Source organism: Calonectris borealis, unplaced genomic scaffold, assembly GCF_964195595.1.
Source record: "Calonectris borealis unplaced genomic scaffold, bCalBor7.hap1.2 HAP1_SCAFFOLD_68, whole genome shotgun sequence".
In the NCBI taxonomy this organism is placed as follows: Eukaryota; Metazoa; Chordata; class Aves; order Procellariiformes; family Procellariidae; genus Calonectris; species Calonectris borealis.
In genome coordinates, this window is record NW_027441472.1 from 748,913 (window position 1) to 763,683 (window position 14,771).

A 14,771-nucleotide genomic window follows, 5' to 3' on the forward strand; every position below is an offset into this window, starting at 1 on the left:
GTTTCTGGTTTGTTTCCCCGGGCCCTGGTTTTATTCCATGGGCTCCGGTTTTCTTCCTATGGCCCTCGTGTTGTTCTTCAGGCCCTCCTTTTTGTCCTTGGGCTCTGGTTTTGTTCCTCGAGCTCTGGTTTTCTTCCTTAGGATCTGGTTTTGTTCCTCGAGCTCTGGTTTTCTTCCTCAGGATCTGGTTTTATTCCTCGGGCTCTCGTTTTCTTCCTCGGACTCTCGTTTTTTTCCTTGGGTTCTGGTTTTGTTCCTCGGGATCTGGTTTTGTTCCTCGAGCTCTGGTTTTGTTCCTGGGGCTCTGGTTTTCTTTCACGGGCTCTGGTTTTGTTCCTCAGGCTCTGGTTTTATTCCTCAGGCCCTGGTTTTCTTCCTCGGGGTTTCGTTTTGTTCCTCGGGCTCTGCTTTATTTCCACGGGCTCTCGTTTTGTTCCTCGAGCTCTGTTTTTGTTCCTCGAGGGCTGGTTTTGTTCCTTGGGATATGGTTTTCTTCCTCAGGCTCTGGTTTTGTTCATGGAGGGTTGGTTTTGTTCCTCGGGCTCTGGCTTGGTTCCTCAGGCCCTGGGTCTTTGCCTCGGGCTCTGGTTTTGTTCCTCGGGCTCTCGTTTTGTTCCTCGGGCTCTGCTTTATTTCCACGGGCTCTGGTTTTGTTCCTCGAGCTCTGTTTTTGTTCCTCGAGGGCTGGTTTTGTTCCTTGGGATATGGTTTTCTTCCTCAGGCTCTGGTTGTTTTCATGGAGGGTTGGTTTTGTTCCTCGGGCTCTGGCTTGGTTCCTCGGGCCCTGGGTCTTTGCCTCGGGCTCTGGTTTTGTTCCTCGGGCTCTCGTTTTGTTCCTCGGGCTCTGGTTTGTTTCCCCGGGCCCTGGTTTTGTTCCATGGGCTCCGGTTTTCTTCCTATGGCCCTAGTGTTGTTCTTCAGGCCCTCCTTTTTGTCCTTGGGCTCTGGTTTTGTTCCTCGGGCTCTGGTTTTCTTCCTCAGGATCTGGTTTTGTTCCTCGAGCTCTGGTTTTGTTCCTTGGGCACTGGTTTTGTTCCTCGGGCTCTCGTTTTCTTCCTCGGACTCTCGTTTTTTTCCTTGGGTTCTGGTTTTGTTCCTCGGGATCTGGTTTTGTTCCTCGAGCTCTGGTTTTGTTCCTGGGGCTCTGGTTTTCTTTCACGGGCTCTGGTTTTGTTCCTCAGGCTCTGGTTTTATTCCTCAGGCCCTGGTTTTCTTCCTCGGGGTTTCGTTTTGTTCCTCGGGCTCTGCTTTATTTCCACGGGCTCTCGTTTTGTTCCTCGAGCTCTGTTTTTGTTCCTCGAGGGCTGGTTTTGTTCCTTGGGATATGGTTTTCTTCCTCAGGCTCTGGTTTTGTTCATGGAGGGTTGGTTTTGTTCCTCGGGCTCTGGCTTGGTTCCTCGGGCCCTGGGTCTTTGCCTCGGGCTCTGGTTTTGTTCCTCGGGCTCTCCTTTTGTTCCTCGGGCTCTGCTTTTGTTTCCCCGGGCCCTGGTTTTATTCCATGGGCTCCGGTTTTCTTCCTATGGCCCTAGTGTTGTTCTTCAGGCCCTCCTTTTTGTCGTTGGGCTCTGGTTTTGTTCCTCGGGCTCTGGTTTCTTCCTCAGGATCTGGTTTTGTTCCTCGAGCTCTGGTTTTGTTCCTTGGACACTGGTTTTGTTCCTCGGGCTCTCGTTTTCTTCCTCGGACTCTCGTTTTTTTCCTTGGGTTCTGGTTTTGTTCCTCGGGATCTGGTTTTGTTCCTCGGGCTCTCGTTTTCTTCCTCGGGTTCTGGTTTTGTTCCTTGAGCTCTGGTTTTCTTCCTCGGGCTCTGGTTTTCTTCCTCAAGATCTGGTTTTGTTCCTTGAGCTCTGGTTTTGTTCCTTGGGCACTGGGTTTGTTCCTTGGGCTCTCGTTTTATTCCTCGGGCTCTGGATTTCTTCCTCGAGCTCTCGTTTTCTTCTTCACGTGTTAGATTTGTTCCTCTGGCTCTGGTTTTGTTCCTCGGGATCTGGTTTTGTTCCTTGAGCTCTGGTTTTCTTCCTCGGGCTCTGGTTTTCTTCCTCAGGCTCTGGTTTTCGTGCTCGGCCTCTTTTTTCTTCCTCGGGCTCTGGTTGTGTTCCTCGGGCTCTGGTTTTTTCCTCGAGCTCTGGTTTTGATCCTCGGGCTCTGGTTTTGTTCCTTGGGCACTGGTTTTGTTCCTCGGGCTCCCGTTTTCTTCCTCGGCATCTGGTTTTGTTCCAAGAGCTTTAATTTACTTCCTCGGCCTCTGGTTTTCTTCCTCAGACTCCCTTTTTCTTCCTGAAGCTCTGCATTAGCTCCTCGGGCTCTGTTTTGTCCCTCTTACTCTCGTTTTGTTCCTTGACCTCTGGTGTTGTTCCTTGAGCTCTAGTTTTGTTCTTCGAGCTCTAGTTTTGTTCCTGGGGCTCTGGTTTTCTTTCACGGGCACTGGTTTTGTTCCTCGGGCTCTCGTTTTCTTCCTCGGACTCTCGTTTTGTTCCTCGGGTTCTGGTTTTGTTCCTTGAGCTCTGGTTTTCTTCCTCAGGCTCTGGTTTTCTTCCTCAGCATCTGGTTTTGTTCCTCGAGCTCTGGTTTTCTTCCTTCGGCACTGGTTTTGTTCCTCGGGCTCTCGTTTTCTTCCTCGGACTCTCGTTTTGTTCCTCGGGTTCTGGTTTTGTTCCTTGAGCTCTGGTTTTCTTCCTCGAGCTCTGGTTTTGTTCCTTGGGCACTGGTTTTGTTCCTTGGGCTCTCGTTTTCTTCCTCGTGCTCTGGTTTTCTTCCTCAGGCTCTGGTTTTCTTGCTCGGGCTCTGGATTTCTTCCTCGGACTCTCGTTTTCTTCTTCACGTGCTAGATTTGTTCCTCGGGCTCTGTTTTTTTTCCTCGGGTTCTGGTTGTGTTCCTCGGGCTCTGATTTTGTTCCTCCGGATCTCGTTTTGTTCCTTGAACTCTGGTTTTCTTCCTCGGGCTCTGGTTTTCTTCCTCAGGCTCTGGTTTTCCTGCTCCCGCTCTTTTTTGTTCCTCGGGCTCTGGTTGTGTTCCTCGGGCTCTGTTTCTTTCCTCAAGCTCTGGTTTTGATCCTCGGGCTCTGGTTTTCTTCCTGAGGTTCTGGTTTTGTTCCTCGGGCTCTGGTTTTGTTCCTTGACCTCTGGTGTTGTTCCTTGTGCTCTAGTTTTGTTCTTCGAGCTCTGGTTTTGTTCCTGGGGCTCTGGTTTTGTTTCACGGGCTCTGGTTTTGTTCCTTGGGCTCCGGTTTTCTTCCTCAGGATCTGGTTTTGTTCCTCGAGCTCTGGTTTTGTTCCTTGGGCACTGGTTTTGTACCTCGGGCTCTCGTTTTCTTCCTCGGACTCTCGTTTTCTTCCTCGGGTTCTGGTTTTGTTCCTTGAGCTCTGGTTTTGTTCCTGGGGCTCTGGTTTTCTTTCACGGGCTCTGGTTTTGTTCCTCGAGCTCTGATTTTGTTCTTCGGGCTCTGGTTTTCTTCCTCAGGATCTGGTTTGTTCCTCGAGCTCTGGTTTTCTTCCTTCGGCACTGGTTTTGTTCCTCGGGCTCTCGTTTTCTTCCTCGGACTCTCGTTTTGTTCCTCGGGTTCTGGTTTTGTTCCTTGAGCTCTGGTTTTCTTCCTCGAGCTCTGGTTTTGTTCCTTGGGCACTGGTTTTGTTCCTTGGGCTCTCGTTTTCTTCCTCGTGCTCTGGTTTTCTTCCTCAGGCTCTGGTTTTCTTGCTCGGGCTCTGGATTTCTTCCTCGGACTCTCGTTTTCTTCTTCACGTGCTAGATTTGTTCCTCGGGCTCTGTTTTTTTTCCTCGGGCTCTGGTTGTGTTCCTCGGGCTCTGATTTTGTTCCTCGGGATCTGGTTTTGTTCCTTGAACTCTGGTTTTCTTCCTCGGGCTCTGGTTTTCTTCCTCAGGCTCTGGTTTTCCTGCTCCCGCTCTTTTTTGTTCCTCGGGCTCTGGTTGTGTTCCTCGGGCTCTGTTTCTTTCCTCAAGCTCTGGTTTTGATCCTCGGGCTCTGGTTTTCTTCCTGAGGTTCTGGTTTTGTTCCTCGGGCTCTGGTTTTGTTCCTTGACCTCTGGTGTTGTTCCTTGTGCTCTAGTTTTGTTCTTCGAGCTCTGGTTTTGTTCCTGGGGCTCTGGTTTTGTTTCACGGGCTCTGGTTTTGTTCCTTGGGCTCCGGTTTTCTTCCTCAGGATCTGGTTTTGTTCCTCGAGCTCTGGTTTTGTTCCTTGGGCACTGGTTTTGTACCTCGGGCTCTCGTTTTCTTCCTCGGACTCTCGTTTTCTTCCTCGGGTTCTGGTTTTGTTCCTTGAGCTCTGGTTTTGTTCCTGGGGCTCTGGTTTTCTTTCACGGGCTCTGGTTTTGTTCCTCGAGCTCTGATTTTGTTCTTCGGGCTCTGGTTTTCTTCCTCAGGATCTGGTTTGTTCCTCGAGCTCTGGTTTTGTTCCTTGGGCACTGGTTTTGTTCCTCGGGCTCTCGTTTTCTTCCTCGTGCTCTGGTTTTCTTCCTCAGGCTCTGGTTTTCTTGCTCGGGCTCTGGATTTCTTCCTCGAGGTCTCATTTTCTTCTTCACACGCTAGATTTGTTCCTCGGGCTCTGTTTTTTTTCCTTGGGCACTGGGTTTGTTCCTCGGGCTCTCGTTTTCTTCCTCGGACTATCGTTTTGTTCCTCGGGTTCTTGTTTTTTTCCTTGAGCTCTTGTTTTCTTCCTCGTGCTCTGGTTTTCTTCCTCAGGCTCTGGTTTTCTTGCTCGGGCTCTGGATTTCTTCCTCGAGGTCTCGTTTTCTTCTTCACGCGCTAGATTTGTTCCTCGGGCTCTGTTTTTTTTCCTTGGGCACTGGTTTCGTTCCTCGGGCTCTCGTTTTCTTCCTCGGACTCTCGTTTTGCTCCTCGGGTTCTGGTTTTGTTCCTTGAGCTCTGGTTTTCTTCCTCGAGCTCTGGTTTTGTTCCTTGGGCTCTGGTTTTGTTCCTTGGGCTCTCGTTTTATTCCTCATGCTCTGGTTTTCTTCCTCAGGCTCTGGTTTTCTTGCTCGGGCTCTGGATTTCTTCCTCGGGCTCTCGTTTTCTTCTTCACGCGCTACATTTGTTCCTCGGGCTCTGTTTTTGTTCCTCCGGCTCTGGTTTTGTTCCTCGAGCTCTGGTTTTGTTCCTCGAGGGCTGGTTTTCTTCCTTGGGCTAAGGTTTTCTTTCTCGGGCTCTGTCTTGTTTCCTCAGGTCCTGTTTTTTTCCTCGGGCTCTTTTTTTGTTCCTCGGTCTCTTGTTTTCTTCCTCAGGTTCTGGTTTAGTTCATGGCGGGCTGGTTTTGTTCCTCGGGCTCTGGCTTGGTTCCTCGGGCCCTGGTTTTTTCCTCGGGCTCTGGTTTTGTTCCTCGGGCTCTCGTTTTCTTTCTCGGACTCTCGTTTTGTTCCTCGGGTTCTGGTTTTGTTCCTTGAGCTCTGGTTTTCTTCCTCGAGCTCTGGTTTTGTTCCTTGGGCACTGGTTTTGTTCCTTGGGCTCCCGTTTTCTTCCTCGTGCTCTGGTTTTCTTCCTCAGGCTCTGGTATTCTTGCTCGGGCTCTGGATTTCTTCCTCGGGCTCTCGTTTTCTTCTTCACGCACTAGATTTGTTCCTCGGGCTCTGTTTTTTTCCTCGGGCTCTGGTTGTGTTCCTCGGGCTCTGGTTTTGTTCCTCGAGATCTGGTTTCGTTCCTCGGGCTCTCGTTTTCTTCCTCGGAGTCTCGTTTTGTTCCTCGGGTTCTGGTTTTGTTCCTTGAGCTCTGGTTTTCTTCCTCAGACTCTGGTTTTCTTGCTCGGGCTCTTTTTTGTTCCTCGGGCTCTGGTTGTGTTCCTCGGGCTCTGGTTTTTTCCTCGAGCTCAGGTTTTGTTCCTCGGGCTCTGGTTTCCTTCCTCAGGATCTGGTTTTGTTCCTCGAGCTCTGGTTTTGTTCCTTGGGCACTGGTTTTGTTCCTCGGGCTCTCGTTTTCTTCCTCGGACTCTCGTTTTGCTCCTCGGGTTCTGGTTTTGTTCCTTGAGCTCTGGTTTTCTTCCTCGAGCTCTGGTTTTGTTCCTTGGGCTCTGGTTTTGTTCCTTGGGCTCTCGTTTTATTCCTCATGCTCTGGTTTTCTTCCTCAGGCTCTAGTTTTCTTGCTCGGGCTCTGGATTTCTTCCTCGGGCTCTCGTTTTCTTCTTCACGCGCTACATTTGTTCCTCGGGCTCTGTTTTTGTTCCTCCGGCTCTGGTTTTGTTCCTCGAGCTCTGGTTTTGTTCCTCGAGGGCTGGTTTTCTTCCTTGGGCTAAGGTTTTCTTTCTCGGGCTCTGTCTTGTTTCCTCAGGTCCTGTTTTTTTCCTCGGGCTCTTTTTTTGTTCCTCGGTCTCTTGTTTTCTTCCTCAGGTTCTGGTTTAGTTCATGGCGGGCTGGTTTTGTTCCTCGGGCTCTGGCTTGGTTCCTCGGGCCCTGGTTTTTTCCTCGGGCTCTGGTTTTGTTCCTCGGGCTCTCGTTTTCTTTCTCGGACTCTCGTTTTGTTCCTCGGGTTCTGGTTTTGTTCCTTGAGCTCTGGTTTTCTTCCTCGAGCTCTGGTTTTGTTCCTTGGGCATTGGTTTTGTTCCTTGGGCTCCCGTTTTCTTCCTCGTGCTCTGGTTTTCTTCCTCAGGCTCTGGTTTTCTTGCTCGGGCTCTGGATTTCTTCCTCGAGCTCTCGTTTTCTTATTCAGGCCCTAGATTTGTTCCTCAGGCTGTGGTTGTGTTCCTCGGGCTCTGGTTGTGTTCCTCGGACTCTGGTTTTGTTCCTCGAGCTCTAGTTTTGTTCCTTGGGCTCTGATTTTGTTCCTTGGGCTTTGGTTTTGTTCCTCGGGCTCCGGTTTTGTTCCTCGGGCTCTCGTTTTCTTCCTCGGCATCTGGTTTTTTTCCAAGCGCGCAAGTTTTCTTCCTTGGGCTCTGGTTTTGTTTCTCGGGCTCTGGTTTTCTTTCTTGGTCTCTGCTTTTCTTCCTCGGGCTCTGGATTTCTTCCTTGGTCTCTGGTTTTCTTCCTCCAGCTCTGCTTTTGTTCCTCACGCTCTGGTTTTCTTCCTGAAGCTCTGCATTAACTCCTCGGGCTCTGTTTTGTTCCTCGGGCTCTGGTTTTCTTCCGTGCCCTCTGGTTTTCTTCCTTGGGCTCTGATTTCGTTCCTCGAGGGCTGGTTTTGTTCCTCACTCTCTGGTTTTGTTCCTCGGGTTCTGGTTTAGGGTAAGGGTGAGGTCTTAGTGCTATGCATAGGGTTTACGGGTAACTTTAGGGGTTCAAGTTAGGGTGAGGGTTTGGTGTTAGTGTTAGGATTGAGGTTCTTATTCTTGATCCTCTCTCCCTCTCTTTCTCTCTCTCGTTGTTTTAATTACAAATTATTATTATTGTTATTATTATTATTCTATTATTATTATTATTGTTGTTATTATTGGTATTATTATGGTATTATTGGTATTACTATTATTACTGTTACTAGCATTACTATTATTGCTATTATTATTTTATTTCAAGTATTAAACTCTTCTTATCTCTACCCATGAGTTTTCTTGCTTTTGCTCTTCTGATTGTCTCCCCCATCCCATTGCTGGGGGGAGGGCGCGTGAGCGGCCATGTGGTGCTTAGTTGCCGACTGGGGTTAAACCACGACAGGGGTCCACCACAAAGATGGTTGCCATTCTGTCACATCCTGTGAGCTAAAACTGGCTCATCCTGGGACATGGTGCCACCCACGCACGCAACCTGCAGTCCAGAAGTACCCCTGAAAAGACCTCGACGGCCTGCATTAACACACCGGCATGCACTTCAGATGTAAACACTGTCAAGTCATCTCTTATTTGCAACAGATACGGAGGACCAAATTCTGCAAATCTAGCCTTACTTCTACTGAAACTTTCCTTACAGACAGCTCATCTTCTCTTTTTGTAAACTGTAGTGAAGACCTGTTCTAGCGCAAAGGCTTGAACCCTGCCTACGGTGAAGAAGCCCCAGTTTTCTTTCCTCACTGTCACTGCGGTTTTCCATTCTGTATCCCACTGGCCCTGTCCTTCTTCCTGTTCATCTCTCTTCTGTCTCTCTCTGCTGCTCCCTGACCCTTCCCCTCCCCGCTTCCTCCATCTCTCTGCAGGGCTCCTGAGACCTCTCTTTCTTTCCCCATCCCTCTGTGCTGCTCACTGTCCCTGTTGCTCTCTTTCTCTTCGTTGTTATTCTTGGCTGTCACTCTGTCCTTCTCCCTGCCCCTATTCCTTTTTACTCCCTCTCCTTTCTTCTGCCCACCGCAGGTTTTCTTGCGATCTCTATCCTGCCCCTAGCCCTTGGTTCTCTCTCTCTTCCTGCCTCCGTCTCCCTCTTTCTGCCTCTCTTCCTCTTTTCCTGCTGCTTCTTGCTCCATCTTTGTCCAGATCCCTGTCCTCTTTTTTCTCTTGCTGTCCTTCGGTCCTTTTTCTCTTTTCTCTCTTTCTCTCTGTCCCATTCCCTGCCCCACCCTTTCTCACTAAACCCCCCTGTCCAGCTGGCTGTGCCTTCTTTCCTCTCTCTCTTGCTCTCTAGTTTTCCTTTCTTCGTCTCTCTGTCCCACTGCCCATCACAGCTGGTTTTGTCCTCCAGTGGTGTCCTGCCCCCTCTTCCTTTTTTCTCTTGTTGTCATTCTGGCCTCTTCTTTTAAATTCCTCCATCTCGGTCCTGCACCCGTCACTGTTTTTTTCCTCTCCTGTCCCTTTGTCTTGCTCCCTGTTCCCCGTTCTTGTCTCTCCTTCCCTTTGTTCTGCCGCCCATCTCTGTTCCCCTTCTTGCTCCACCTCTCTGCCCTGCTCCCTGGCCCTCCAAGTCTCTCTTTGTTTCTCTGTCCCGCTCCCTGTCTCTCCCCCACCCTATTTTTCTGTCCTACTCCCTTTTCAGGTTCCCCCCCCCCTCACTTTGACCTGCTCCATGCCGCGGCTATTTCTCACTCCATCTCTGTCCTGCAGCCCAGTGCTGTTTTTTCCTTCCATCTCTCTGTCCTGCTGCCCAGCCCAGGCTCTTTTACCTCCTTCTGTGTCCTGCTCCCTGTCTCTTAGTTTTGCCTGTCTTTCCCTTTGTCCTGCCTCCCTGTGCCTTTCTTCTCTCTCTGTATCGCCCTGTCCTGCTCCCTGTCCTTGTCTTTCCCTGACAATCTGTGTCCTACTCCCTTTCCTTGTCTTTCCCTCTCTGCCCCCCATCCTTCTTCCTACCTTTCTTTTTCTTCTCTCTCCCCCTCTGTTCCTGCTGCTTCTTTTTCCACCTCTGTCCTGCTCCCTGCCCCTTTTTTCCTCTCGCTGTCCCTCTGCCCTGCTCCCTGTCCCCATCGTTTCTGTCTTTATTTCTCTGTCCCGCTGCCTGTCCCATCGTTTCTTGTTGTACTCCCCTGCCCCGTCCAGCTGGCTCTCCCTTTTATTCGTTCTCTCTTCCTCTTTTCTGCTTCTCAGTCCTCTTTTCCTCTTCCCCTGTCTCTGTCCTCCAGCCCGTTGCTGGCTTTTTCCCCCCTTCCTGGTCTCCATCAGGATCTGACCCTCTCTTTATTTCTCAGTCCCTTTGTCCTGCTCCCTGTCCTTCCTTCTCTCTCTCCATCTGGACGTCCTGCTCCCTGTCCCTGTCTTTCCCTAGCCCCCCCTTCCTTCTTCCTCTCCTTCCCCACGCCCATCTCTGCCTCTCTGTCCTGCTCCTTGACCCTACTTTTTCTTCCTCCATCTCTCTGCAGGGCTCCTCATCCCTATTTCTCTTGATTTCTCCATCTCCCTAGCCTTTTCCCCATACCTTTCTTTCTCTCTCAGCTCCTCAATCTTTTCTCTCATCATATTTTTCTCTTTCTAGTCCACTGTCCTTCTCCCCGTCAACTGAAGCTGAGTGACCAGGTGTCCCTGGGCTCTGGTATTTCCTTAGCATTGCCCTAGGGAAGATCTGTGGGTTTAGGGCTAGGGATCATTTAGGAGCTGGTCTCCTTACGTAGGCAGCGGAGCTAGGCATAGTTAAAGCAGAGGTTGTTCTCAGCTGGTGCTCTGTGCGTCCTGTTGAAAGAGCAGGCTGTGGGCCTTATTTTGAAGGAAGGTTTCTTGTTCTGCGCTTATTGCTCCTCGGGACGCTGCACAGAAGTGGTGGTGGGGTCTGGAGAGACAGATGGGACCTGCTGTGATTCCTAGTAAATGTGAACTTGAACGAGACCAGACTGACTGCATATGGTTTTCTTCTCAGCTCCAATTCCAACCTGCGTGCTCAGCGCTAATGAAAAAAGAGACCCTGAGCTGCAAATGAGCAGACAACGTCACTCACTTAGGTCACCGTGCAGTTGGTCTGTGATAAGGGATGTGTACTTCCATGACGATGCTTTCATGAACGTTCTCTGGTCTTGTCGCTTCAAAGCCCTCCCTTTTTCCAGAAATTTTAAGATGGCATTTCTTATTCTGGGGTTCAGGCTGGAGTTGGACTTAATGTTGAACAGCTGATATCATGGGCTCCGTAAAATGTGAGAGAGAACCCTGCTTTTTTGTTGTTGTTGTTGTTTTCTAACACGCCCTAAACTTTGCTAAGCAAAGGGAGGAGTGGTTGCAAGAGTCTGTTCTTTGAGAGTGACGTATTCCTGTAGCGTGCCTGTCTTTGTATGGTGAAGGTTTCCTACCTGCAGTATGATTTTGCTGAGCTGTGAGGCTGTATTGGCGTAGCAAAGGTAAGAAGTGGCGTCTTTAAAGGTCATGAAACTGTAGCAAAACTAGCAGGAGAAGCTAGTTCCTTCCCTGACAAAACTAGTAGCAAGTAAAAGCATTAGCTATTGGCTTTTTTATGCAATGTTCATACAGAGCTTTTGGTATTGATTGATTTTTGGGAAGCAAGACAGCAGTGAGGAAAGAAAACTGGGGCTTCTTCACCGTAGGCAGGGTTCAAGCCTTTGCGCTAGAACAGGTCTTCACTAGAGTTTACAAAAAGAGAAGATGAGCTGTCTGTAAGGAAGGTTTCAGTAGAAGTAAGGCTAGATTTGCAGAATTTGGTCCTCCGTATCTGTTGCAAATAAGAGATGACTTGACAGTGTTTACATCTGAAGTGCATGCCGGTGTGTTAATGCAGGCCGTCGAGGTCTTTTCAGGGGTACTTCTGGACTGCAGGTTGCGTGCGTGGGTGGCACCATGTCCCAGGATGAGCCAGTTTTAGCTCACAGGATGTGACAGAATGGCAACCATCTTTGTGGTGGACCCCTGTCGTGGTTTAACCCCAGTCGGCAACTAAGCACCACACAGCCGCTCACTCGCCCTCCCCCCAGCAATGGGATGGGGGAGAGAATCAGAAGAGCAAAAGCAAGAAAACTCACGGGTAGAGATAAGAAGAGTTTAATACTTGAAATAAAATAATAATAGCAATAATAGTAATACTAGTAACAGTAATAATAGTAATACCAATAATACCATAATAACACCATTAATAACACCAATAATAATAACAACAACAACAACAATAACAGTAATAATAATAATAACAATAATAATATTAACAATAATAATAATAACAATAATAATAATTTGTAATTAAAACAACGAGAGAGAGAAAGAGAGGGAGAGAGGATCAAGAATAAGAACCCCAATCCTAACACTAACACCAAACCCTCACCCTAACTCGAACCCCTAACGCTACCCGTAAACCCTATGCATAACACTAAAACCTCACCCTTACCCTAACCCTAACACCGAAACCTAAACCCTAAACCTGAACCCCAACCCTAATCCGAACCCTAACCCAAATGCTAACCCTAACTGTAAACCTAATCCTAACTCTAACCCTAACCCTATCCCTAACCCTAAACCCGAACCATCCTAAACCCAACCGTAAAACTAATGCTAACCGTAAGCCTAACCCTAACCCTAAACATAACCCTAACCTTAACCCTAAACCTAACCCCTAACCATAACCCTAACCTTAACCCCTAACCCTAACGTTAACCCCTAACCCTAATGCTAACCCTAACCCCGAACTCTAGCCCTAATTCTGAACCCTAACCCTAACCCTGAACCCCAACCTAACCCTAACCCCTAAACCTAACCCTAATGCTACCCGTAAACCCTACACATAACACTACGACCTCACCCTAATACTAACTCTAACCCCAATACCGAACCCTAACTCTAACCCTGAACCCCAATCCTAACCCTAAACCCTAACCCTAAACTTAACCCTAACACTAACCCTAAACCTAACCCTAATGCTACCCGTAAACCCTAAGAGTAACATTAAGACCTCACCCTAAACCTAACACTGAACCCTAACTCTAACCCTTAACTCCAGTCCTAAGCCTAACTCTAACCTTAACCCTAACCCTAACACTTAACCCTAAATCGAACACTTAACCCTAACCCTAGCCCTAACCTAACCTTAAGCCTAACCTGAATCATAAAGCTCTAACCCTAATGCTAACCCTAACCCCGAACCCTAACCCTAATCCCAAACCCTAACCCTAACCCTGAACCCCAACCCTAACCTTAACGTAATGACCCTAACCCTAACTCTAACCCTAACCCTAATGCTACCCGTAAACCCTAACTGTAACACTAAGACCTCACCCTTATACTAACGCTAACCCCAATACCGAACCCTATCTCTAACCCTGAACCCAGTCCTAAACCCTAACCCTAACCTTAATGCTAACACTAACCCTAAACCTAACCCTACCGCTACCTGTAAACCCTAAGTGTAACATTAAGACCTCACCCTAACCCTAACACTGAATCCTAACTCTAACCCTTCACTCTAATCCTAACCCTAACTCTAACCTTAACCCTAACCCTAACCCTAACGCTAACCCTAACCGTAACCCTAAGCCCTAACCCTAAGCCCTAACCCTAAGCCCTAACCCTAAACCTAACCCTAAAATGAAACCGTAACCCGATCCCTAACCCTAAACCCAAACCATAATCCTAACCCCAACCCTATCCCTAACCCTAACGATAACCCTAAGCCTAACCCTAACCCTAACCCTAAACTTAATCACAAACACCTATAACTGATGTAAATGAGCAATATCAGGGCAGCAAGTCAGGTTCTTTAAATCCTTGCTTTCTCTCTTCCCTTCTCTCTTCTTGCTTTCTCTCTTCCATTCGAGGAGATTTCCGTTCGAGGAAGCTTTAGCTAGTTTTATTATATTGTCTGTCTTAGGAGGAACAGCCACTTCTACTTTCCGCTTTGTCTTGTCAATTTTTGCTTTTGGCTTATCCTTCTCTTTTTTCTCCTTTTCAGACATCGGTTTGAAAAGATAGAATCTGCTTCCATAGGCTCATCTCTCACAGGGGTGGCATCATCTCTGCTTGGGACCATGAACAGGGAGTCCATTTTAACGTCTTCTGCTGGAACTGGCTCTCTTGGTTTTCTCGCACCTGCTAACAACTCAGCATTGGGAAATCCTTCATCCTCATCCCTTTTTCTTCTCTTTTTATGCTTATTTCCTTGGCTATCTCCCAGTGGATTTTTCACCTCCTTGTCTTTTGATTCTGTAGGATCCTTGATGCCATGGCTCTCTCTTTCAGAAGGTTTTTCAGGGTAATTTCCAGCTATATTGTGATTTTGGTGGCTCTGCCAAGCAGGATAATCCTCCCTACGTCCCCGAGCATATGGTGAATTCTCTTGTCTGGTCCCAGGTGGATCAAACCTACCTGGAGAAGAGTTCTCTCTGTTTACTGGAGGGTGAGGTTGAGCGCCAACAGCATAGCCCTTGTAAAACTTTCCATGCCATTCTCTGTAGTTCCTTTCCCATTTCCGGTACCTTGCCTTTTCAAATGGATCTCTAAAGTCAAGAGATCTGCCATAGTAAGCTTTCAGATCATATGGTGGAACTTCTCTGTATCTGTTAAAATACTCCCTTCCTCCTTCCTCTTGAGGTATAGTCTGTTTAGTGGGACACTGGCCTCTAAATGCTGGAGACCTTGACCGTGAATGGCATCTTCTGTATGGGGGTGACCTTGACCTTGAACGCTGATAACCGTGTGACCTTGACCTACAACAATAGTTACGCCTCTTCCCTTTGCCTCTTCTTGGATACGGCAGCAATCGTGAGTAGGAACGAGAATGGGAAGGACTAAATGAGCGAGAGTAGGAGAGAGTGCGGGAAGAACCTGATCTTGATGTGGAGCAGGTAGACGAACTTGTAGAGTAAGGGGAAGCACTATAAGGAGACTTGGACCTGAAAAAAACCACAACACACAAAAAAAGAAATGAAGTTAATTCAAAACAGTCATTCTCCCCAATGTTTTTCCTCCCAAATTTGGTTTGGGTTTTTTCTCCTCTCCATACGCTTATGTCAAAGCTTCCTTCAGCTGCTGACATAATGCTACTGCAAATTGAGGAATTTGATAAAATTTTTCAATTCCATTTGTCTTGTTTTAGTTATGCATGTTTACTATCTGCAACGAAAAATTCTATTGGAAAAAACACTGTCATTTTTCCTTATGTCAGATGCACTTTGGTGTAACTGCAGTCCGATATGCTGTTGAAATACAAACATGAAAACCAAGGCAACTTCATTGAGCCAAATACTTCCTCCTCTTTAAGTCTCCGTTGTTCTCTGTAAAACTCCTCCCTAGATAAGGGAGGCCAATGGCATCCTGCCAACGTAAGCATTTTTCTCCCTGCTTTCTGTTCATTAGAGACTACGCTCATTTCCTGATCCTCATACTTGCCTTCCACATCCTCACCCCCAACAGTTCATTCAGTCTTCTCTCCTTATACTCGGCTTTGCACCTGTGGATGGAGGCTGCCCACACTTGAAAGAGACTCCCATCTCCCGTGGGCCAAGTGCCCACTGCTCCTCTGCCACTCCTTGATACACTTAATACATCACACTTCTGATCTTCC

At 48.1% G+C, this 14,771-nt stretch overlaps 1 protein-coding gene across 1 annotated transcript; it reads right to left on the reverse strand.

The window, feature by feature from the left end:
- Positions 1 to 7,552: 7,552 nt before the first annotated feature.
- Positions 7,553 to 14,537, reverse strand: LOC142076596 (E3 ubiquitin-protein ligase RBBP6-like). The gene is given in 4 exon segments (XM_075138890.1): positions 7,553 to 7,563; positions 12,981 to 13,175; positions 13,178 to 14,100; positions 14,437 to 14,537. Coding segments are annotated over 4 exon segments (1,230 nt in total).
- Positions 14,538 to 14,771: the final 234 nt, after the last annotated feature.